The following is a 24,012-nucleotide window of genomic DNA, read 5'->3' on the forward strand; positions in this document are numbered from 1 at the left end:
GACTCATTAAGTTTAATTTACCAGAGCAGGATGATGAGCAGTTCAGTTTGCCCAGGAGATGCTTGCTCTGTTGTAAAGAATTTCTGAAGCATGAGGTGACTTTAAAACATTGGGGTGACCTTCTTCAGTCACTGGTTGGTCAGCTCGGTCACTTAGTCAATGCTGGGGATTTTATAATTCACTTCCTGATACAGGGAAAATCAAATGTTCCCTATCAGAGGCCACCCACTTAATGCTGGCCTGTAGTTTGAACAGCAAGAGATTTAGTCTTCCATCCCCCGGAATGCCACTTCCTGGCAATGTGGCCCAAAGGACCCTGTCTGGGGGCTTCCTTCCTCCTGCAGTGAGACATCTCCGCTGTGACATTTGCTCTTTGTCCAGCAGAGAGCCACCCCCACAGGCTCAGCGGTGGCTGTAGGGCCTACCCACAGATGTGCAGCAGGCCAAATTGTGTCTGCCGGGTCTCTGTAGAATCCAGCTGTTTTTACTCTCCCTTCCTCCAGGGGGAGCTCGAGGCGGGGGCTGGGGATCTCTCGCCTTCCCTGTTTTCGGTCAGGTTTCAGCTTCATCTTTTACCCCCAGTTTGAGCCAGGTCAGCTCAAGTCTGACCCTCTTCTTCCATTAAATCTGTCAGTTGCTTAAGTTTCCTCAAATCATCCCTCAAACCAAGTTAGCAACTTTTCTGAACTACTTTTCAGCAAGAAGGTTTTGAGCAAGATTCCTAGACTATAACCTTCCCAAGCACAGGCATGTACAATTATCACCCAACTTTAAAAAATATGGAAAAGGCAATTCCTCCTCAGTCCTGCAGGTGATTTTCAACGGCGTCATTCTGGACTCTCTTTACCATCCGTTAAAAGCAGTGTAACCCCGTGGAGGCCCAGAACCCAAAAGACCTTCCCCCTCGAGAACTGGGTGAAAATATACATTTATCACTACAATATGGGATCTCTTTGCTGCTCACAATTCTCATAGAATTGTCAGCAGGGGAGTTTTTGATTCCAAATTTTCTGGTGAGCAGTTAAATTACGGTTTCTGCTCTTTTGAAATAGAAGCGAGACCATGTAGGCTCCTGAGTGACCACAGAGATTTTATTTACCTCAGTGGGCAAACCAGAGGGGCTTGTATTTATTTCATTACCACTGTGCAGAAGTAATTAGGTTTCCTGCAGATGTGGAAACCAATGAAAGACTGCCCTGGTTTGGGGCAGAGCCTGCCTAGTTCACTTAGCTTCCAGAACATTCCATGTGCACCTAACTGATGGCATACGATGAACATGACAGCTTCTTTTGGCTTCTGTGCTTCTGTCTTACATAGCAGCTGAGGTCTTAACTCCCCTTCAGGAAGCAAGGGGACAGTCAGAGACCAATATTTCAGGGGCCCGGGGGAGGTCAACATGTCTGTTACTGTTTAAACCAGTAGAAAACACTGATGGTCTAATCCACCTGCTTTGGAAATTTCTTCCCCATTTACCAGGGTTACTTGGAATCCCAAATCCAAGAAACACTGCCCTATCACACAGACCCTTTGCCTTCTTGAGTTCGGCAAGGGTTGGCAGGCAGGCGCGATTTTTACGGGTGGAGGGGCTGCATGTCGGACGCTGTGACAGGAGACCCCAGGCGTCCAGCCCCCCTTCATGCTCAGCCCTCCCGGAAGCCGGAAGCCCTCCCTCCCTCTCTATACCCCGTGCAAACTGCCTTCAGAACACACTTGGCTCCGGCTGGCGCTGCAAAGCGCCTGCATTTAGGTTTCCAATGGCTGCTCCGTGCTGGAGTAGCATTTCCCTCTAGGGGCTCCCGGGATCATTAGTAAAATTGTCAAGCCTTTGTTCAAGTTAGTTTTTCTGATTTGTAACAGCATCCACTGTCCTTTCTTAGAATTCGGAGGGGGACGCCCAGACTCTGACCGAAGTGGACCTGTTCATCTCTACCCAGAGGATCAAGGTGTTAAATGCCGACACGCAGGTAAGCATTTAGACACCGTTGTTTAAAACCAGGTCAACCAACTCCTGACTTCCCGCTGGGGTGCTGGCGCAGCACATGGTCTCCTGCAGAACTTTCCTCTGTGTGGCTGAACCGCTGTCCCCAGGGCCGTTGCTCAGCAGCCTGGGTCCTGAGTGGGTGTGGAGTGAACTGGTGGGGAGGTCCAGCAGCGCCAGGCTTGGGGGAGCAAAGCCACCAGGGGTGACAGGGGAGCAACTACAGCTGGGATTAAATAGACAAAAGCGGAGGGGAGAAAGGGTGGGGGTCGGGAGTTGTGTGCTCACCAGCCAGGATTCTAGAATGGCCTTCCTGAAATCTCCGCGTGCCAGGCCTGGGAAACCCAGCTGGAGGGTGGAAGTCCCAGGGCCCCTCATAGCCCTGAGCTTGGTGGTTTCCCAGTGAGCAGGTGTTTGAGGCTTTTCTACCTGTGAACCGTGTGCTGGGGCCAGCTGGTGGCCGACCACTATTCTCGCCCTTTCTGTGCCTGAATCTGCATGCACCTGCTGTTGTAGGAAGACAGGGACCCAGATGCATGAGAGAAAGTGCCCTGTTCAAGATATAAAGGACTGTGAGCTGAGGCTGAGAGAGGGGGGTGGGAGGCCAGGGGCAGTGAGGGGGGGCAGGGGTCCTGGGAACCAGGCAGTGCTGCTGCCTGTGAGGTAAGCGGAAGGGCCCCACTCACGCTGGGGCTGGATGAGGCGGCCAGATGCCTGTGTACAGGCCCCTTAGCTTCGTGTCTTTGGCAAGTAACCTATGGGACTCTGTGGATATGTGGGTGTCCTCTTCCCCACCATGCCGTGGCTGGTGGTGTTCGCATGCAGTGGTAATCTTGCCTGAGTTGGCTTAAGTGCAAAATGGCGATTTTCTAATTATCTCACGTGTTCTACTTTCATTATCTGAATTCTTCTATAATGAAGAGCTTTAGTTTCTCTCTGTCTTGCCACTGTGGAATCACGACTTCTTCTTTTTTTTCAATTTATGTTATAATCTATTACCAGTTGTTCTTTTTGGTGCTCAAACTGTCCGAGGTTTAGCCAGTGACCTTCACACTGGGTCCTGTATCACTTGGATGCTGTCCTTTTAGTCTTTGAATGTGCCCTCGCTTCCTGAGACATATGGTGTTCTGGACTCTGCTTGCAGTCCCCTGATCCAGGCCTGGAATAAGCTATTTTTTAGTCACCTTGGTTCCTCGTAGTGGGAATGGCACAGTCAACACCTGGATACTGTGGGTACTGGGGTGTCATCACGATGAACAGAACTGGACAACATCGTTGGAAGCCAGGCAACCAGTCTTGTCCTCAGCTGACCATAGAAAATGGGGCCTGTGAAAGTGAAAGTCATAATCAGAACAAGGGGGCTGTTCCCGAAAGTGGACAAAGCCTGAGGTTGCAATGTCCTTTTATTGGCTGTCTCAAGATAGACCCCTTAGCTGGGGTGGATTTCCTTGTTGTGCCGGCCGAAAGTGTCACATTCACGTCACAATGGGGCTGCTGCCCACCCCATGGAGGCAGGGGCAGGACCCCAATCCCACGCCGGCAGGGCCACCCCAGAATTTTAACTGTGCCATCAGCTCTTTGATCGCACTCTCCCTGCGGCCCTGCTTGATTGCTTTCTTTTTTTGTTAAAAACTATAAGATACTGGGAATAAATGTAACAAAGGCAGTGAAAGACCTAGACACTGGAAGCTATAAGCCAATTTACAAAGAAAGAGACAATAATACAAAGAAATGGGAAGAGACTGTGTGCTCATGGATCAGAAGAACAAACCTTGTTAAAATGGCCAATGGCCAAAGTAATACACAGGTTCAGTGCCATCCCTATCAAAATTGCATGGCAGTTTTCAAAGAAATAGAAAAACAAACTAAACTCTGTCTGGGACTACAGAAGACCCCAAAGAACCCACTGATCCTGAGAACTAAGAAGAAGAAGAAAGGGGCCTCATGCTCCCTGACATCTACATTACAAAGTGACAGTAATCAAAACACTATGGCATCGGAATAAAAACAAGCGCCCGGACGATGGAATAGAATTGAGGGCCCAGAAATAAACCCATGCATACATAGAAAGTCAATTTCTGACAGAGTAGGCAAGAGCAACCAGTGAAGAAAGAGTCTCTTCAGCAAATGGTGCGGGGATGCTGGGCAGCCATAGGAAAATGAAGCCAGACCACTGCCTCACACCGCACACAGGAATTACTGGACAGCTCTGCTTCTTGATGTCGGGGCCCATGCCCTCCCCCAGAGTCCAGGCTATGACCATGGACTTCCAGGGCATCTTCCCGTCTCCTCCAGGAGGGGCTTCTTCTGCCACTTGGGAAGCAAAGGGTTCCTCTCCTCTTGTCCTTCTCTGCCATTTTTTGTCCCTGCACATCGCTGAGGGCTGGCTGAACCATCCCCCTACAAGTGCCACCCTAGGGGCTATGAACGCCTACCCTTGTAGCTGCTGGAGGTCCCCATGGCCCACCAGGCTCTGTAGACAGGAATATTCTGGAATCACAGAGCAGGACACCCCAGGTTTTCATTCTGCTCAGGCCACCCCCAGAGACCTGCTAGTACTAATTTGAATCTGAGCTGGACAGGATGCTCCCTAGGGTTTGAGGGCACCAGGCATAGCGCAGAAGGCAGAGAATGCTGGGGTCCAGGTACACTGCTGTGAGGTCTGCAAACTGAGCCAGGCCGAGAAGGGGCAGGACGTGGATAGCATCCTAGTCCTGATGTCCAGGCAGCGCGAGACGAGTTGGAGTTCTGTGAGCAGCCTCCAGGGGATGCACCGAGGTCAAGGTCCTTCCTGTGGCCACAGTAGAAGCCCTTTTTCCTTTGTCTTTTTTTACCCTGGTCCCGGCCCCTTGGCGGCCTGGTTCTGAGCAGCGCTGAAGGCTCTCTCTCCACTTGGCATCTGGCAGCTGGGCTGCTGGCGGGGTCGCTGCTGCGAGTCTTTGTCTCTCTTTGTTCTTCATTTCCTTCCCTCCCAGCCTTCGTGCATCACACAGCGGGGTTCCCGGGGCCCGGGTGGGTTGTCAGGGGTTTGGGGAGTGGGGTCTTCCTTCAGGAGAGGCCACCATGTCAGTCTGCTCACCCCTCCCCGCTGCCGGGCTGCTCCCCCCATCAGCTGTGTGAGCTGAGCATGACCCCCTCACACAGAGAGGGATGACAGGTCTAGGGTGGGAGGGGAGATCTCGGGGTGTGCGTGCTCCCCGTTGGGAAGTGAATCTGCTGTGCTCTCGTTCCTTGATGGAAACGATACTGACTTGTCTTGCTGGGGAACAGCTGGTTGGTGCAGAAGCCATTTCTCCGACTTCCTGGCCAATTCTGAGCCCCTGCCAAGTTGCGGGGTGTCAGGGCTGCTGGGAGGAGAGTATGTGGCCCGTGACCGAGGTCCCCACTCTCTAGCTGGGTAGAAGAGACACACCTGACTCCCTGCCCTCTCGGGAGAAATGCTGGCAGCCTGATGTAGCGTGACCAGGTTCCCGTCGGAACCACCTGGAACCCGGGGCCGGCCTGCGGGAGAGGGAAGGTGGATTCGTGGAGGTGGGTGGGGTGGGATGTCACTCCCTAAAAATAAACTAACCAAGCACTGATGTGCATGGCCTGTGGTCGCCCTCGGAGTTGGACTAGAGCAGAAGTGAGGAGAACAAGGGCTGGGAAGGTGGGTCAGGAAGGCTCTAGAAGTCGCGATCTGGCCTGGCTGAGGGTTCGGTGGCTTCTCAGGCCATTTGTCAGCTTGTTCTGGGTACTGTCTGGGATACACTTAAAGAGAGGTAGGGCAGGAAATTGGTTTGACTGAAAAAATTTAAAAAATTTGACAGAGAAGAATGGGAACAGATGGGAGGGACTGGAGGCTGAGGAGGAGAGTCAGGGCAGGAGAGAGGATGCCGTGTGGGTGGGTGGCCAGATTCCCAGCACCCTTTGTTGATGAGATTGTCCTGTCCCATGTTGCGGTCATAGCATCTTTATCGCAGGTTAGGTGCTGGTGTGTGTGTGGATTTATTTCTGAGCATTTCACTCTGTCCCACTGACCCATGTATCTGTGTTTGCACCAATTCTGCATTTGTTTTTTTTTTGTACTGTTGCTTTACAGCACAGTTTGAAGTCAGGTATGTGGTAACCAGCATCTGTCTGAGAGGAAGGTGGTTCTGCCACGGCCATGAGCTGGGAATTGGGGGAGAGAATGTGTCTGACACGTGGGGATGATTCTGGAGATCAGAAGAAGCTGGAGTCACCCCAAGTTTCCCTTTCCAGTGTCCCACCACTAACAGTAGCTTTTGGAGGGTAAAGCACCCCCACAACCTTGGCCAGGAGGCAAATCAGCCCGAGATGACAAATGTGGAGCAATATCCACTGCAAAAAAAAAATGGATTCTGGGAGGAAGAAAAGGGCTTCAGAGGTCGCAGAAACACCCGATTTTCTTTTGTGGAAAGAGAACAAAGGCATAAAAGACCAACTGATTAGTTTCTCAGAGCCTTTGTGTGCAGCCTGCCTGGCTAGGGGTCGCGGGCAAGATGCTCGGTGGAGATTCCTGTCAGAGAACAAAAGCCATCAAGAATCATGGGCCTGCAGGGGCCGCGGGACTGAATGGCCGGGACCCCCTGGTTCAGTGTCAGCCGACGGCCTCCTGTGGCCCCTGACCGGGACCCAGGCTGCTTGGGCTCCCTGAGGGAGAACTTATCGTGGGAAACATTGACTTTGACCGCCTTCTTCTGCTCTGCAGGGGCATGTGGGCCAGGCCACGCTTGGACCTGAGTGGGGGAGCACGCCTTGCAGGGAGGGGACCCTTTTCTGGAGCCTGTGATCAGCAGGGTCAGAGCTTTCCCACATGGCAGCTTTCCTGCTCTTCCTCCCACAGGGACTGAGCTCCCCCCCAGCACCCTTTGGAAGCTGGGGCTGATGTGAAGGCAGATTCACCTGATTGTAAATCATCACCCTCAGATGCTCTGCTTGCTAGACCCGTGCTTCTTCATGGGGCGACTTAGTTCCCCGGGAGATAATCTGGAAATATTTTCAGATAGATTCAGTTGTCACGGCTCGGGAAGGTGCTCCTGGCACTGAGTGGGTGGAGCCTGGGATGCAGCTCACCCCCCTCCCCCCCACAGTGTGCAGGACAATCTCTCACTATCAAGTGTGATCCCCCCACAAATGTCAAAGGGTCGAGGCTGAGAAACCCAGAATGCCAGGGTTTCCTGCTGAGTTGTCCCCATGATGTTCCCTGATGTGGACCATCTGTCTCCTCCTGCCAGGAAACCATGATGGACCACGCCCTGCGGACCATCTCCTACATCGCCGACATTGGGAACATCGTGGTGCTGATGGCCAGGCGCCGCATGCCCCGGTCAGCCTCCCAGGATTGCATCGAGACCACCCCCGGGGCGCAGGAGGGGAAGAAGCAGTATAAAATGATCTGCCACGTGTTCGAATCTGAGGACGTAAGTAGAGGCACGGGCCCCAGACCCCACCTCGGCCGCAGGTTCCAGGGCCGGGCACTCTGGGTTCCCGCAGACTCCGGGTTTGCAGGGACGATGAGCACGCTTTATTTCTCGTCATGAAGCGAGCTCTTCAGGTGCTGTCTGTCAGTTGAGTCCATAATTGAGTCCATGTATATATTCTACTGTAAAAATGTATACTTTACGACAGTCAGCTCTGCTTGTTTTTTTTAAGATTTATTTATTTTTATACAAGAACCGGGGTATAGGCCAGAGGTGCGGGAGGGTGAGAGGATTCCCCGGAGACAGGGTGGGGAGCAGAACAGGCAGACTGATGAGATACACTGCTGAGGGGAGCAGCGGGTGCGAGGAGAGGTCTGCTGTGCCATGTGGGATTCTCACCGGCCGGCCGGGATCGAACCCGCACTGCAGAGGCTGCGGACAGCTTCACAGTGCAGCTCTCAACCGCCTGTGCCACCAGGGAGGCCCACAGTCAGCTGTACTAGAGGACTGTCTTTCTGAAGAGATCCTTTAAACTTTTTCTCTCAGAAAATGAAGGCATCCTTGATTGGCTTTTCTGTTGCCTGTATTTTCACAGGCCCGGCCAGTTTACTTTTTTTCATGGCCATTTCACCTCATAACAGTTATTTAACCAATAATTCTGAAGTTTAGAAAGCCCTAGGCTCTCTAAGAGCCTGTAGAAACCTTTTGACTTTTTTTCTTGAATGGGGTGAGAGTATCTTTCTCAGCTGAATGGGGAAAATGGCTCCTGGCAGAGGGAGGGAGCTTGGGGGTGTCTCTCTGTTGCCCCCCTGTGGTCAGTCTCACCCAGGACCACCGGGAGCAGCTGCTGGGCCACTCCTATGGCTCTGCCAGAGTAGAAGTCACAAAAATGGTCTCTTCTCCATGACACTTGCAGAGTCTCTTCTCCGTGACGCTCTGAGGACACTCAGAAAGAGTGTTTTTGTCCACTTATGATCTTGAGGGTGTCTCGGGGACCTGGGTCTACGGGGAAGTGTCCCCAATTGTCACGTCTGAAGACAGGGTGGCGGGGGGCAGGGGGTGGGGGGGCAGCAGTCTTTTTGCTGAGAAGCTGAAATCAGCTGAACTGCTCTGAAGCGGTGGCATGTCCATAGCGGAAACGTAAACACAGGCCCCCTGGTGCCCACACTCGTACCAGACGCCTGTGGACCCTCGGTGGGCATTTCTGTGGGGCTGAGGGCTTGAGGGGGACTTCAAGACCCGGGTGGGGGACATGGGCCCTTGAGAAGGGCAGTAAATGGTGGCAGGTCAGGCGAGAAGCAGGCCAAGTGGCGGAAGGTGCAGGAGTGTCAAAGGAGCAGGAGGGGTGTGAGGAGCGGCTACGGCAGGTGGCAGTGGACAGAGGGTTCCAGTGGGTGGGCGCTGCCCTGGCCTCGGTATCCCCTGTTGAAAGATGAGGCTGAGCACGAGGCAGACTGAGTGGGGCCCTATGTGGCCCTTGGCGGGAGGGAAGGGCCCATCCTGGCAGGGTGTGAGGGCATCACAGGGCAGTTGCCCAGAGAATGGACCCGATGGTGGCTCCCTCGAGGGGGGCAGCTGGGGAAGGGGAGCTCTGAGGGCCTGGTGAAAGCAGAGTGAAACAGCCGGGAGAAAATGGGAGGCAACCTAAAAGTCAGGAGTGGTCCTCTCTGAGCCTCGGGTTCCCTTCTGTGTAATGAGCTTAGCCCTTTGGGGGTGATGAGCCACATAGGTGAGAAGCTGGTGCAGAGTCCTGCTGGCTCATGGCAGCTCCCCCCTTCCCTGCCCACCTGCAGGAGGCTGTTAGCCCGTTTTTCCCTTGGAAGCCCAGACCCCCACCTTTGGCCAGAGCCTTGGTGTTGCTCTCAGACCAGCACCCCCTGGGCTCCTGCTGGTCCGGCTCCACCACGTCCAGGCTGGCAGCGCCACCTGGTGGCGTCGGGCACCTCTGGCAGTGGAGCCGAGCTCCGAACCGGGCTGTGGGAACTTGCTCCTGTTGAGCAAACGTGCTCGCCCTTCCTGTAGACTGCTCAGGGCCCAATTTGGGAGGGCAATGCCATCTAGAGCCCATTCGTATTTCAGAAGTTGCCTCTGCTCTGCCTTTATTATCTAGCTTCGCCATTTTGTGAAGCACTTAACTCAGGCCAGGTGCAGAGGGAGAAAGAGATACAGGCTTTAAGTGAAAGTCCTGGTTCTCACCTGTTTTCTTGGTTTGCTGAGGGCGCACATGCAGAGGCCCCCTTGATGGCAGTCGGGGAGGTAGGCGGGTGGGAGCAGGGGGCAGAGCAGAGCTGGGCTCCTGCAGCCTGGCTGTGTGCTGAAATGGCCCAGCGCCCTGGAGCTCCCAGACCTCGGGTGCCAGTCTGTAGGTCTCGCCTGTCACTGTCCCCACTGCACACTGGCAAGAAATTGTGCAACGTCAGGCCTCTGCAATGTGAGAGGTTCAGTAACATCCACAGAGGGGTCATTGCAGATGTCCCCAAAGTCCCCTGCTTCTCAGTGGCCCAGCTTGGCCCAGCCACACCTCCCCACAAGCGCAGCTGAGCCCTGCCTGCCTTCCCTGTTCAGCTGGATGGACGACAACACCAGCCCTGTGACGCTTCCCCTAGAATGCACCTCAGATCTATTTTTGGAATAAGATGAGTGGAAAGAAAATATTATAGTCACCCGTGGCAGCAACAAAAATATGATATTCACAGTCGTCCCAGACTATTTGAAACCGTGCATTGCTCTGGAATGTCTGGGAGTTCAGCAGCTCAGGTGGGGGCCCTGGCAGGTACAGGACAGCAGGAAGGTTCACACCCCTGGGGCTCCCAGTGGGGTGATGGGGGACAGCTCTCACCAGATGAGGGCCCGGAATTGCTCCCTTGTACTTATAAATCTCAGCAAGGTTTTCTAAATTCCTGCTATGAGTGAGACCATCCGGTATTTTTCTTTTTCTTTCTGGCTTATTTTGCTGAGCATGATCCCTTCCAGCACCATCCATGTTGCTGCAAATGGCATAAGTTTATCTTTTCTGATTGCTGAGTAACATTCCATGGTGTATATGTACCACATCTTCTTGATCCAGTCATCTATTTTTGGGCATTTGAGTTGTTGGGATCAAAGCAGCGGGGGGTGGGGTGGGGGGGAATTGTATGGGGAACATACCCAAGATGAAAATGCATACATCGTGCAAAAATGAAAAATGATGTAAAAAACATATAAAATTTAAAAAATAATAATAAAAGGGGTAAATAAATAAATAAATCTCAGCAAGGGCCCGGTTGATGTGCATGTTCTGCACGAAGCCTGCAGCGGCCCCTCCTCTTGGGCCCATGCAGTCGTGCCTCCATGCTTGTCTCTGATGCCCCCATGCTGCCCCACAGGCCCAACTGATCGCCCAGTCCATTGGCCAGGCCTTCAGCGTGGCCTACCAGGAGTTCCTGAGAGCCAATGGCATCAACCCCGAAGACCTGAGCCAGAAGGAGTACAGCGACATCATCAACACCCAGGAGATGTACAATGATGACCTCATCCACTTCTCAAACTCCGAGAACTGCAAGGAGGTGAGCGGTCCGCTCTCCAGGAGCTCCCTTGGCTGACCTCTGCCAGGGGCGCCTGGTGCTTCACAGCTCAGGTCTCCTGCATAGGGCTCTCCACAGTCAGTGTCTCCCCAGCAGGCACAGGGAGGTGCACCCGGAATATCCATCTCCTTCTCACTTGGGAGCTGAGCGCTTGTGTGTGAAATGAGGCGCTGTTGTAGCAAAGAGGCTGATTAGAATCAGTCTTAATGACCTTGAAAATGTGCCTTTTAATGTTGCTATTATCTTCGGCTGGCACTCAGCGCCCAGGAGCTGTTTCTGAAAAGCATGCAGGAGGCTTCTCGAAGATGGAAACTTGGTGCTCTGCCTGGGGGAGTTTCAAAGCTGCGGGTAGTGCAGGCCCAGCAGGCCCAGTGGGTCTTCTCAGGGGCCTTTAGAGAGTTCGAAGACAGAGGAGCAAGTCCCGGGAGGACCGCTATTCTGACTGCTCTTGAATAAATGAGTGAATGAATGAATGATTCTACTTGTGAATGAATGCGTGATGCTAACTACTTGTTACATGGATGACCTTGGCTACTTGTTAAATGGTGAATGAATGGCCTGGCTTGTTTGTTGAATGAAGAAATGCGTGAAAGAATGACTGACTCTTGCTGAATGAATGAATGATTTGGTCTGCTTTTGAATGAGTAAATGAATGAACCTAACTACTTGTTGAATGAGTTGCCCTGGCTGCCTATTAAATGAGTGAAAGAATGATCCTGATTGTTGGTTGAATGAGCAAATGAATGAATGACCCTGACTCCTACTGTATGAATGAATGATGAGTGACCCTTGCTGCTAGTTAAGTGAGTGAGTGTGATTGATCGTTGAATGAATGAATGACCCAGGCTTCCTGCAGAGTTAGTAACAAGCAGCTTTCTGAGAGAGTGGCCCTTGAGGTGGAGAGAAACTAGGACTTTTCTAGATAGGAACAAAGCTTGTGGGGGCAGGGGATGAGTCCTGGAGTCTGAGAACATGCCTCTGGCCTTGGTGGGCTTGGGGGGTGGAGGAGCAGGAGCCAAGACTCTGGATCCGAGCTGGGGACAGGGAGTTAATATTGGTGTAGGAGAAGAGGTGGTGTGTGCTCCAGGACAGTTGGGGTTGGGTGGGCCCCAGGAGGAGTGGGGAGCCAGAGTAGATCAAGGCTGTTGTCCCTATGACTCTGCCATTTCTTTGCAGCTGCAGCTGGAGAAGCACAAGGGCGAGATCCTGGGCGTGGTGGTGGTGGAGTCGGGCTGGGGCTCCATCCTGCCCACTGTGATCCTGGCCAACATGATGAACGGTGGCCCAGCCGCCCGCTCGGGAAAGCTGAGCATTGGGGACCAGATCATGTCCATCAATGGCACCAGCCTGGTGGGGCTGCCCCTCGCCACCTGCCAGGGCATCATCAAGGTGGATGCACAGGACCCCTCCCTCCTCCTAATCTCCCTAACCCCACAAGGAAGCTGAGGTCAACCCAAACTATAAGCACAGGCTAACGCCAGCAACGTCCCAGACCGTTCCAGGGCCCAGGAGCAATTTTGGTTTCACTTTGCCCAATGCTGAGCCACGTTGACCCCAGGCGAGGGCCGAGGACGCATAGATGCAGGGTCCAACTTGTCCCCATTGACTTGGGACATTCCCCGGGTTGCACGAAAGTCCTCCGCCCTAGGGGCCCTAGGAGGGCTGGGCACTCTCTGTGGATGTGGCAGCCAGGTGGCTGCTCTGACCTTCTGCCCATGAGCCTGCGGCTTTGGCAGGGATGCTGAGCTGTCCTTGGAGGGGCTCAGGCAGAAAGGACACAAGCACAAGGGACCAGGGCCTTCCCATCTGACCATTCTGGGTGGGTCGAGGCCTGGGGCAGGAAGAGCAGACCTGCCACCCCAGAGGCCTCAGCACCACAGCACCTCTGGTTGCCTGCTGGGGACAGTGTGCGGTCTCTCCACAGCCTGTGTGGTCATGCCTCCCTCCTTCTCTCAGTGTTAGAAGGGCACACCTCAGGCCAGAAAGCCCCTTGAGCCAGCCCTTCGACCAGCCCCGCTGAACATCTCTCTGATGTGCTGAGGCTGATAGACAGATATGGAAGCTGCCTCAGTCTGCAGCACCGGAGGGCTCCATTGGCCTGGATGCACCCTCTGAGGCCTTGGCTTCTGGGCTGCGGGCTCACTGACTGCGTTTGCCCCTCACACGGGGACACTCAGGCCAGCAGGAGGCAGTCAGGTCCTCAGCCTGGGCCTGCGAGGCTGCACTGGCCTGTGACTCCCATCCCCGTGCCCTGCAGGGTCTGAAGAACCAGACGCAGGTGAAACTCAACATTGTCAGCTGCCCACCGGTCACCACCGTCCTCATCAAGCGGCCCGACCTCAAGTACCAGCTTGGCTTCAGTGTTCAAAATGGAATCGTGAGTCTGTCATCCCTGCCCTCTGTGTGGGCGGCCTGGGCACAGGGAGCTGGGGTGGTAGCTCCCCCCCTCCCCTCCCCTGCTACCTCTGGAGCTGCCCTGCTACCTCTGGAGCTGCCCTGATAGCTGCCCTGATAGTGCCCTGATAGCTCACCCTGGACAGTGAGCCCAGCTACCAGCAGCCTGGGCAGGGAGGGAGAACCAGCGCCTGGCCATGGAATGCCCCCCATTTCCTCAGGCACCCTTGTCTCTGCACTGACTCTTCTCTGCAAACAGCTGCTTTGAGAGGAGGAGGGAGACTTTCTCAGCCACTGGACACACAGGAGTTTACAAACTGGCCACATGCGTGTGGACACACATAGCCAAAGGCAGTATCAGACCCACTGGGAGCAGACACCCACTCACTCATTTTTCATTCATTTATTCATTTATTCACTCTCCCATTCAGAACCATTTGTGGGGACACTGAGGAGGCAGGAGGGCTTCCTGAAAGAGGAGATGTTGAGCTTGAGTGAGCGTTGGCCAAATTATGGTACCTGTTTCTCAGGTCAAGCTCTTTAGTCCAGCATTCTTGCATGTGCTCTCTCTCTCTCTCTCTCTCTCTCTCTCTCTCTTTAAAAGATTTTTATTTATTTATGCATACAAGAACGCGAGTATAGGCCAGAGGTGTGGAGGGTGAGAGGATTCACCAGAGACAGAGTGGGGAACAGAACAGGCAGACTGACTTAATACACTGCTGAGGGGAGCAGCGGGAGAGACAGGAGAGGTCTGCTGTGCCATGTGGGTCAGCTTCCTGGCCAGGGATCAAACTCAGGCCACAGTGGCTGGTGATAGCTTGATAGTGCTGAGACTTAACCCCTGCACCACCAAGGAGGCCCTTCTTGCCTTATCTTTGACCCTGTTTGACTAGTGTGATTTCCATTTCTTTAGTTATTCCTCCTGCAGCATTCTCAATGGGCAGGGAAGTGACCACAGAAGAGGGGCACCTGTCTTTTTGAGAGTATTAAAAGGCCAAAGAAGAAGACATGAGAGTAGGAAGGGCATCAGGCGAGGAGGAAAATGTGTGTCCACCCCAGAGGAATCCCAATGGGAGAACATTCTAGAAAGGCATCTGCAAATGGGACAAAACTTCCCCTGTTGCTGTCTGGTGAAGCAGTCAAGAGAGTCAAAGGGTGTGACCTCCAGGACTTCTGTTCCTGTTGTGTCAGGGCTCACTTGCTGCTGTAACAAATAGTCCCCAAATTGCCACATAGTAAGAGTTGAGTCATGGTCCAATGGGAGGAGACTTCATTACATGGAACCACTCAGGGACACAGACTGGTCCTCACCTGTTTTTTGTGGGCCCAGCCCCACTGACTGCTCTGTGTCTGATGGCAGTTGAGGAAAGACAGAGACACTGTGTCTGCCACTTCCTATTGGCCAGCTGGAACTTTTCATGTACCCCGCAGAGCACAGTCTGGGGAAAGTGGTCCAGCAGATGCCCAGGATATAGAGGCAAAGGGTGGGGGGCATCTTGCCAGTGTTGGCCACACCTTCTTAGCTGTGTGACTCTGGGTAAGTCACTTAACCTTTCTGGGCTCCCCTCAAATGGTGGATATGAAAATTCACTGAGAAAATCCATAAAGTACACTGAGACATCCAAGGTGGGTGACCTGGGCCCGTATTCTGCAGAGGAGAAAGGCACCTGTGCCCACTTGCATCCAGGCACAGGGGCCCACCATGCTGTCGGCACTCCTTTTGGGACTTCTGTTTGGGACAGTGTGTCAGCCCCAGGAGTTGGCCAGCCTGGCCCTGCTCTGGTGCAAAGCTGGGGTCCTGAGGACACTTCTGTGAAGGAGGAGCAGCACGGTGGGGACTGGGGGTGGCAGAGAGGTGGGGGCTCAGGTGGCCGTCAGGGGCTTCCTTTCAGGTACATGCAGCTCGTGCAGCGAGCACGAAGGAGGGTTTTAGAGGAAGTAAATGAATCTGCGTAGCTTGATCCTATTACAATACAGCTCCCCAGGAACCTCGAAATGAGATGCTGGCGGCTGCATGAAGCAGTCTCCTCCTCTGCGCCTGCCCCTGAGCACATGAGCCCGTGGACAGGTGTTGGGTGTAGGGATGGCTGTCCAAGGGGCCATCAGAGGCACCTCTGCTGAGCAGCTGTCCACTATCGCCTGTGACCGGGCATGCCCACGGCCCGAGGCTGTGGCCTGTCACCCACAGTGGCTCATGAGTGCAAGGGGCTCTGCCCAGTAGCCAGGCCTCATGAAGGAATGAGTCTGAGAGCAGATTCAGGAGGCCTGGGGCACCGGCTGCTCTGTCAAAGGCTTGCTGTGAGGACAGGAGAGTCATCCCCTACAACGTGGTCAGGTTGGGGTCTCAGCTTCTGGTCCATCCAGCTTCACCTAGGGGCGCTGACCTGGTGACTGCCCTTGTGCCCTCTCTTCCCTGCAGTAATAGCGCTCTCTCTGAGACTTCTGGCCACCTCCTCACCAGACCCCACCTAAAGTCTTGGCTCCACTGGCCTGGGTCAGCCACAGGGTGGCCCATGTCCTCGGAACTGGCTGATTGTGACTGGGGAGCACCTTCAGTGACCGTGGGCAGCCAGGAGATGACATTTGTCAGCCCCTAGGAACTGCGTTTTTCCAGGGTGGCTACAGAAACGTGCCCCGTGGCCGGTGGCAGGCTGTGACAGGGAGGGTGAGGAGCTGGATGAAATCTGTCCCTGCACAGGGGCACTCTGAGTAAGTCTGGGTGCTGCCATGTGAGAGGCGAGGGGGACCCTCTGCGGTTGTCAGTGTGTGGGTACACAGTTATGTATGTGTACACACATGTGTAGATGAGTGTGTGTGTGTGTGTGTGCCCGCATGCACACTTGGAGCGTGTGCCCCTTTGCCTCTGGTGCCCCACCTGGCCACAAGCCTCATTCTGGAGCTTGTGCAGCCCCATCCTGTCTCCAGCATGGGCAGCCGCGTGTGGTTAAGAAGCTACATTACTTGTGGCATCTGCCTCCCTCCCCCAGCCTTTCCTTTTAGTCTTGACTCTCTCCTACGACATTTTTCTTAATTGTGGTAAAATAAATTAGCATCAGATTTACCATCGTGGCCATTTCCAAGGGTCCACAGCACGAAGCGCATTGCAGCCAGTCTCTGGAGCTGTGGCGTCTTCAAAGCAGGAACCCCACTCCCACTCAACGTCAGCTCCCCTCACCCTCCTCCCAGCTCCCCAGCCCCCTAGCCCCCCAGCTCCCTTCTCTGTGAACCTGCTGCTCAGGCCCACGTCGCAGAAGTGGGACTCAGTGTCTGTCGTTTGTGCCTGGCTCGTCTGACGTCTCAGGCTCATCCCCAGGGCAGCGTGCCGGGTTTCCTTCCCCTGAGTGGAGCGACATTCCGTGGTATGGACAGACAGACACCGTTTATTTATGGTGTGTCCGTGGTTCACCGGCTGCTGCCCCCTCGCGGCCGTGGTGGGCCGTGTGAACGCGGGGACGCGACGTCAGCTTTCCCAGCCTGTCTAGTTTCATCATCTCAAGTACTCCTGGGCCGCCTGGTCCATCTGCCTGTCAGTTCTGGGAACCAGGAAATGAAGGTCACGGCCTGGGCAAGCTCTTCCCGTAAACCTGGGGTGTCCCCGTGGAGCCAGTGTCTGCCAGGCCGGTCCGCTTGGGGCTTGATGTTATCACAGACCAGGATGAGCACGGGAAGGTGAAGTGGTTTCCCTCCGCCTCCCAGCTGGGAAACTGCAGAGGGGGCGCTGGACCTGAGACCAGCTGCCGGTCATCAGGTGCTTTCTGGGGTGCAAACGTGTCAGGAGGTGAGTGCCCGTATGGATTTGGTGCTATTGGGAGCAACACAGGGGCTGACATGTTTGTCCACAGGGCCCAGAGTGATCAGACGCGCATGGAGCCCTGATGATGGCTCTGGGGTGGACAGCATCAGTTTCTCCTCTCTCACTGCAGGGACTGCGTGCCCCTTGCTGACGCTGTGCCAGGCAGCCAAGTCCCCCGAGTCCCTGGAAAAGTTTGCTGACATCTGAGTTGGTCTTGCACAAGTGCTTTTCCATTTTCAGCTTCATTACCCCCAGAGTACAAAGCATCCGTTTGCAGACAGGCCCTGGATGACCCAGTTAACGCTATACTAAGTGGATCCTTGCTCTCTCTTCCCACAACACAGTTTGAGAAATCAAGAAGTCTCCTCCTGGGAGACAACCTCCCTCCTCCTGAGCAGAGCACCCATGAAGTTAGAGCACCCTGAGGCCCCGGGCCTTGTGGGGATGTCTTGCTAGAAAGCACCGCCCCCCCCCCAAAGGGTGCTCATAGCTTTCCCTCAGCACCGTCTGCTCTCCAAAACTATAGGAAGCTGCCACTGGGGATTTATTCAAGAAGTCACCTTCCTGGAATGTCCCAGCTTTGCAGGAGCAGGCTGGCCCTGCCTGACGCCTGGCCTGGGCTCTGGCCTGGTCTTCCTGAGGCCCCAGCTCAGACTCTTCAAAGGGCTGGTTACATTGGACTCAAAGTGCCTTTTAACCACTTGGGGAGGGGGAGGAACTGATTTTGTAAAGCATTAGGCAGCCTGGCAGGGTGTTCCCCCTTCTGAAAAAGGGAGGCCACGGGTCCACGGTTTCTTTTCTCTGCCCATCTCGGGCTGAGCCCTGGCTGGCTGGGGTGCCTGGGCTCCAGGGCTGTGACCTCTCTGCTGCAGGAGTCCAGGTGGCCAAGCAGCATGGCTGTGGCTGTGATGCAGTCTGCACCTGTGCTTCCTTCCAGAAAGGGAGGGACCGTGAGGCTTCTGGCGCCACTCAGGGGCCACCGGCATGTGGCCGGTTTAGAAAGGCCTGTGTTTGTGAGAAAGCAAAACTCACAAAACGCGTGACATGGGAACCCTGTCTGGTTTTGTGGTTTTGTGACTGGCTGGAGGACCAGTCTGGGGTCAGTACCAGTGAGCTGACTCAGCCTTCAAAAGGTCTCGAGGGGCAGCAGGGTGGAGTGGTCCTGTGAAAGGTGGGAGAGCCCCCGTCCCCCGCCCCCCAGCAGGGTCCCTGGAAATCAGAGGCCAGCTGACTGAGCAGGCCCGCCAGTGTTTAGTGAGAAATGGCTCAGATGCTCAGCGTCTGTTGCTGAAGGCGGGAGGGCCTTCACGGCAAGATGGAAGATGGTCTGGATACCGGAGCGGCTCCCTGTGGAAGGAAAAAGAACAGCCAGAGAGGAAAAAGCCTGGCGGACCAGCATCTTCCATCATCCACACCTGTGCCTCCTGTGGGCCTGCGACCTGTCCGCGACCTGTCAGGGCCGCGACCAGAATCACCTTTAGACCCTTGGTTCTTGCTTCCCTGCCTTGTCAAGTGTGAGGCTCCCTTAAAGTGGCATTAAAAACCACCAAGACAGTGGCTGTGCAGTAACGACTTGAGACTGAGGATGCGTGAGGCACAAAGGCCACTGAATTCATTGAGCCCTTTACATGATGTGGGGTGGCCCCTGGGCACTGGTGGTCAGGGCCTTACCAGCCTGGGCCTTTCCCACCTGATTCTGGGCCTGACCTTCCTCATCCTCAAACATGGCTGGTGTGCAGCCCTCAGGCAGGACTGCTGAGATGATGCTGGGGAAGGGGCTCTTGGGGTCTAAGCACACTGCAGAGGGGCCCCATGGTTCAGGTGCTGGGTTGGGGGCACACAGGGGAGCCCTCCAGCGGTGGGTGTGGCTGGTCCCAGGAGGCCTCGTTCCCAGGGACCAGGCTGTTTCACGGGCCTGAGTCTGCCCTCAGTTGGCAGTGTGGGTAGTGAGGTATGAGCATGCACATGCTGCCCTCTCCAGGGCTTCAACACGCCACCTGTCATGGTGCTGTCATTCCCATACCTTGCACGGGCCCCCAGGGGTCCAGCAGAGCCATCCAGGTGCAGCTGGTTTAACTTCTCCTCTGGCCCTCTGGGGTCGCCTGGATGTCCAGCCTTCTAATGCCTTGATCTTTAGGGGATTTGACAAGCAGATGGATTTCATAAAGTTGGGGGTTATAGTATATCCCCAGACTCTCCATTTGTCAGCACTGGAGATCATCACCTCCACCTGAGGTACAATCAGTGACTTTGCTCGAGAGAGGAGCAGAGGATGACTGTCAGAGAATCTTCCAGAATGTGCTCTAACTGTATATACCACCAGCACTCCACACACCCTGACACAGGAACAAAGACTCCAGGATGACCGGTGGGGTGGGGGCAGATTCCCACCATGGGAGATGTGAGGTTCCCGTGATTCTCCCACATGCTATGGTTTTGACATATTTTTTTTTTTTAAAGATTTATTTATACAAGCACTGGGTATAGTCAGAAGCGCGGGAGGGTGAGAGAATTCACCAGAGCCAGAGCGGGGAGCAGAGCAGGCAGAAGGACCGAAGTACACTGCTGAGGGGAGCAGCGGGCAGCAGGAGAGGTCTGCGCGCCATGTGGGACCCTTGCCCAGTGGCTGGGGATCGAACCGGCGCTGCAGAGGCTGCGGGCAGCTTTGCAGCCCAGCACTCAACCACTGCGCCACCAGGGGAGGCCCTTGACATATTTTTAAAAATATATTTCAAATCATAAACCTCCCTGCCCACGAGTCACAGACTGCACTTGTCACATCACATAATGCATAGAAAGCCTTTGTCATGTGGGGCTTCTCCCTCCGCATGATTAATTTCTCCTCTCCCATCTTCGGGGACAGGAGTGAGCGCCTGGCGGGTGTGGCGGGAACTTGTGTGCTGACCTGACCCACGTGTCTGCTTAGATCTGCAGCCTCATGCGAGGGGGCATCGCGGAGCGAGGCGGGGTCCGTGTCGGCCACCGCATCATCGAGATCAACGGGCAGAGTGTGGTAGCCACTGCCCACGAGAAGATCGTCCAAGCTTTGTCCAACTCGGTTGGAGAGGTATGGTCATGCCCAGCCCCTGCCCCATCGTTATCCTGGCGCCAAAGCTAGAGTCCAGGGCCTCTGGGTCCCCTGGGAACCAGAGGGTGTGCAAGGTGCCCAGGAAAGCTTGGTGGTCCCACCCAGACAACCTGCCCTCTCGAAGCGCAGGACCCTGCTGGGAACTTATCTCTGCAGGTAGGCGTGCTCCCTCCTTGGCTTAGGGGAGCTACCCCTCCTGGAGGGACCCTGGGCATCAGCAGAGCCTGCTGGGTGGGCTGTGTCTCCCAGCCAGTGAGGGCCTCTGCCGAGGATGAGTGCCAGAACGGCAGCTGGGCTGTCTCTTCCGATCGTGTTGAAACAGCAGCACACACACAGCACAGAGCTGGGCACGGCCCTTTCGACACTGAAACTGGATGGTGCTCAGTCTGAGAGCCCTGACTCCTGCCAGCACCCTCTGCCCCCTCCCTGCTGGCCAGTGTCTCCTATGCTCTGGGCCGAGCTTCCTCCTTTTCTGGTTCTTTCGGGCATCTGTATGATGCTCCATGAGAATGGGGAGGGGGCACATCCTTCCTTGAGCTCACAAGTGAACAGGTAACTCAGGGCAAGAAGTAAGATGCTCGAGCCGGTGATAGTGCCACAGTGCGCTGGAAGGAGGCCTTTCCCCGGGCAGGCCTCGGTGGGAGACGCACGGTGACAGCATAGGAAGGCAGCTGAGATAGCTGAAGAGGTGTGCTGTGGGGCCCATTGTGAAGGGCGCGGTGCTGGGGAGTTCGGGTTTGATTCTGAGGGCTGTGGGGAGCCTGGGGGATTTGGAAATAGGTACCTGCAGGTGAGGCGCTCCACGTGGGGGCTAGGACCCAAGTTCTTTTTCTGCAGCCTCTGGGGCTTGGCAGGAGCAGGTGGGTGGGGGCTCATTTCCGGAGGGAGCTTCAGATCACATTTTCCTGGGGCGTGTGAGCAGAGTCAGCACTTGGTGAAGCTGGCGGGGCTGGGGGTGGCCTGATTCCCTGGCTGGGCAGTTGCAGATGGCTGGTGCTCGGGAGAGACTGGGGCCAGGGAGGCACCATTAGCCTCCTTCTACAAATGGCTTCGAAGAAAGGAAAATCCAATTTTTCTAAGTAGATTCTTAGAAATGCTGCCCCACGGAGACGATCACTGTCACACCTGGGAGGAAATCAATGGAGATGGGGTGAGGGGGGAGTCTGGGCTGGGAGCTGGAAGAAGCGTTTCTGCCTCTCAGACCTGAGATGAGCTGACACCAGAGAGGCTCGCAGGCAGGGGTGGGTGAGGCTCTTCAGTGGGACTCACGCTTGCCCGGGCCTGGGCCGGAGATTAAGATGCCTGCCTGCCTGCTTCTCCCGTCCTCCATTAGCCACTGATAGGCAAGACCTGCGGTGTTGATGAGCCTTGGGGGCAGGTTTCAGATCGAGGAATTACACAGGCTGCTTCTTTGGATGGAACAAGCCCCCCTGGGGAGATGGAGGAGCGAAAATCTTGATCAGACAGACTCTGGTGGGGGTGAGCAGGGAGTATGAGTGATAAAACCAGAACGCATCTGCAAAATCGTCCTGTTGGGGTTGGTCAGATGGAGGGTGTGAGAGCAGCTTGCCTGAGGGAGGGTGGCCCCAGGGAGCTCACTTCTCGTCACCTGCCCTGGGCACAGGGAGGCTGAGGCTAGCGCTGCCCATGCTGGGCAGACCCCTGGGGCCATGGCACACTCAGGGCCTGGCACAGCGTGATGCTGGGCAGGCCCGCCAGAGCAGAATGCTGGAAGGGGGCAGAAGCAGAGCCCACCCTGTCTGGGATCCCCGGGGTTACTATTTGCCTCCTAGTACCTTCGGGGAGCATGCCCTCACAGTCAGCCTCACAGTGTACCCGGTGTCCTTGGAGCCAGGGAGTGAGTCCAGGCCCCAAAGGTTTGTTTGCTTACTGGCCGCCAAAGGATTGGCCGTGAGACCCCCTGGCCGTCAGCCAGGTTGTTGCCCAGCTGTGTGCACCCCTTCGCCTGTTATCTCCTCACCAAACAGTTCCTGCAGAGGCCTGGAGGCCCCTCTCCCCTGCCCCCAGGCAGTAGATAAACAGTAGTCACAGTTAAAACCAGGCCCGAGGTGTGAGCTTGAGGAAGGGGAAGCTGGCACCTCACCTTGTGTAAAACCTCTCAAGACCCATTGGGGGTCCAGGTAATAGTCTGCACCAGGAAGCACTTTCTAAATCACAGTCTGTGGTGATGATGGCCATTCTTCTTCTGAAAGCTGGTACTGGACTAAGTCAGGCCTCGTGGGGGTGTCAGGGGAGGGGGGGAGCCATGGCTTCCCATGGTTTGGGTTTGTTTTCATTGATTGTGTCTGGGGAGAGGGGAGGGCAGGGAGGTGGGAGGGGAGCTGGCTCAGCCCCTGTCTCTCATTGACAGATCCACATGAAGACCATGCCTGCCGCCATGTTCCGGCTCCTCACAGGCCAGGAGACCCCGCTGTACATCTAGGCCGCCCGGCCTGCACGGCCCAGCCCGCCTGGGCTCAGAGGAGCGGGGGGCCGGACTCAGGCTGACCCCTGACCCCAAAGTCCACCCAAGGACACTGGCTTCCCTGAAGGGCGTGCCCTCACCACCCACTTTTTTTTTTTTTTGGACCAAAAGGGGTATGTCTTTATCAAAAGAGTCACAGGAACCAGTCTTTGTAGACAGTCGAGTATTTTGCCGCGTTTTGAACTCTTCTCATTGCGACTACGAGGGTGTTTCTTTGTACTTCTGTGTGGTGTGGAGTGTGTCGTTCCTCCGAAGCCGCGGAGAGCAGACGTGGGGCTTCCGGAAGCGGCTGTGCAGGGAGCCCGGGGGCCTGGGGGCCTGCGGGGGGAGGGTGCCCCAGCACCCCGAGGCGCCGCTCCCGCTGCTGCTTCCTCGCCAGCCCAGCTCTCAGGATGTGACTTGTAATTAAACTTTGGGAACATGTGATTGTATTTCACGAGGGAGGAGATGTTCCTGAGTTAAATAAAGGATGATGGCCGCAAGATCAAAACTCCCTATTTCTTTAGAGGGTATCACGGTTCTGACTTTTATTTTGACAAAGCCGTTCTTCAGACTTTAGGGTTTCCAGGTGACCCGGGACCTCACCTGCTGCTCCTGGCCTGGAGTCTCTGTGGACTTACCTGGGCACAACCCCACGGGCCTCCCCACCTGCGGGCCTGCTAGCTCCTTCCCGGGCACAGGGAGAGCAGCCAGGCTCAAAGCTTCACACACATGCATCCACACACGCTCCCCTCCCCCAAATGAACAGAACCCACACCAGTGAACTGGACCTCGGCCATGCTGGGGGCGCCTGCGGTGAGCCCCAGTCACTTGGCCAGCCAGGCCCCCTCACCGTGAGCAGTATTAGAGTGTGTGTAGATGAAGTAAAACGTAGTCTAGTTCAGTTCATTAGAGATCAATGTTAACTGACGTCATTTTGTCTGGAAGTCTCTTTTTTTGGCCCGGGCCTTGAAGAATACACTGTGACTTAAGAAGCCTTACCAAGCAGTAACTAAAGCTTTAGGATTACTGTATTCAAGGAGTGACCTGTGTGTTGCATGCAGCCGACCTTAGGAAGACTCGCTAATATCTCTAATAAACCTGAAGTCATGATGAAAAGCTGTTCGTGTGGCTGATTTGTTAACCGAGAAGGGAAGGCCCCCCTCTGCACCCACTCCACGGGGCACCCCAGCTCTGCCTGGATGCTGTGTGCTGGCTGCATCCTCCTGGGCTGGAACCTCCTGGGCTTTCCCCAAGGAGGCCAGAGGGGGGCGCTCCAGTCACCCAGTGGCTAGAGGGTCAGAGAGGG

General features: G+C 55.2%; 1 protein-coding gene across 4 annotated transcripts in view; it reads left to right on the plus strand.

Annotated features, from left to right (window-relative positions):
* Positions 1-22,916, plus strand: part of APBA2 (amyloid beta precursor protein binding family A member 2) — a gene marked incomplete at its 5' end in the record, with an annotated part of 68,287 nt that extends 45,371 nt beyond the window's left edge. For 2 of the 4 annotated variants that reach the window (XM_084253904.1, XM_084253901.1), the window contains 7 exons: positions 1,878-1,964; positions 7,216-7,401; positions 10,767-10,946; positions 12,141-12,353; positions 13,222-13,341; positions 20,078-20,218; positions 22,611-22,916. In XM_084253904.1, coding sequence (XP_084110030.1) covers positions 1,878-1,964; positions 7,216-7,401; positions 10,767-10,946; positions 12,141-12,353; positions 13,222-13,341; positions 20,078-20,218; positions 22,611-22,682 — 999 coding nt within the window. In that variant the 3' untranslated portion in view covers positions 22,683-22,916. The remainder of the gene's footprint in view (positions 1-1,877; positions 1,965-7,215; positions 7,402-10,766; positions 10,947-12,140; positions 12,354-13,221; positions 13,342-20,077; positions 20,219-22,610) is intronic. The other 2 variants (XM_084253902.1, XM_084253903.1) reach the window with 1 other exon arrangement.
* Positions 22,917-24,012: the final 1,096 nt, after the last annotated feature.

This window comes from Talpa europaea (assembly GCF_964194135.1).
Source record: "Talpa europaea genome assembly, chromosome: 14".
NCBI classification, from domain to species: domain Eukaryota; kingdom Metazoa; phylum Chordata; class Mammalia; order Eulipotyphla; family Talpidae; genus Talpa; species Talpa europaea.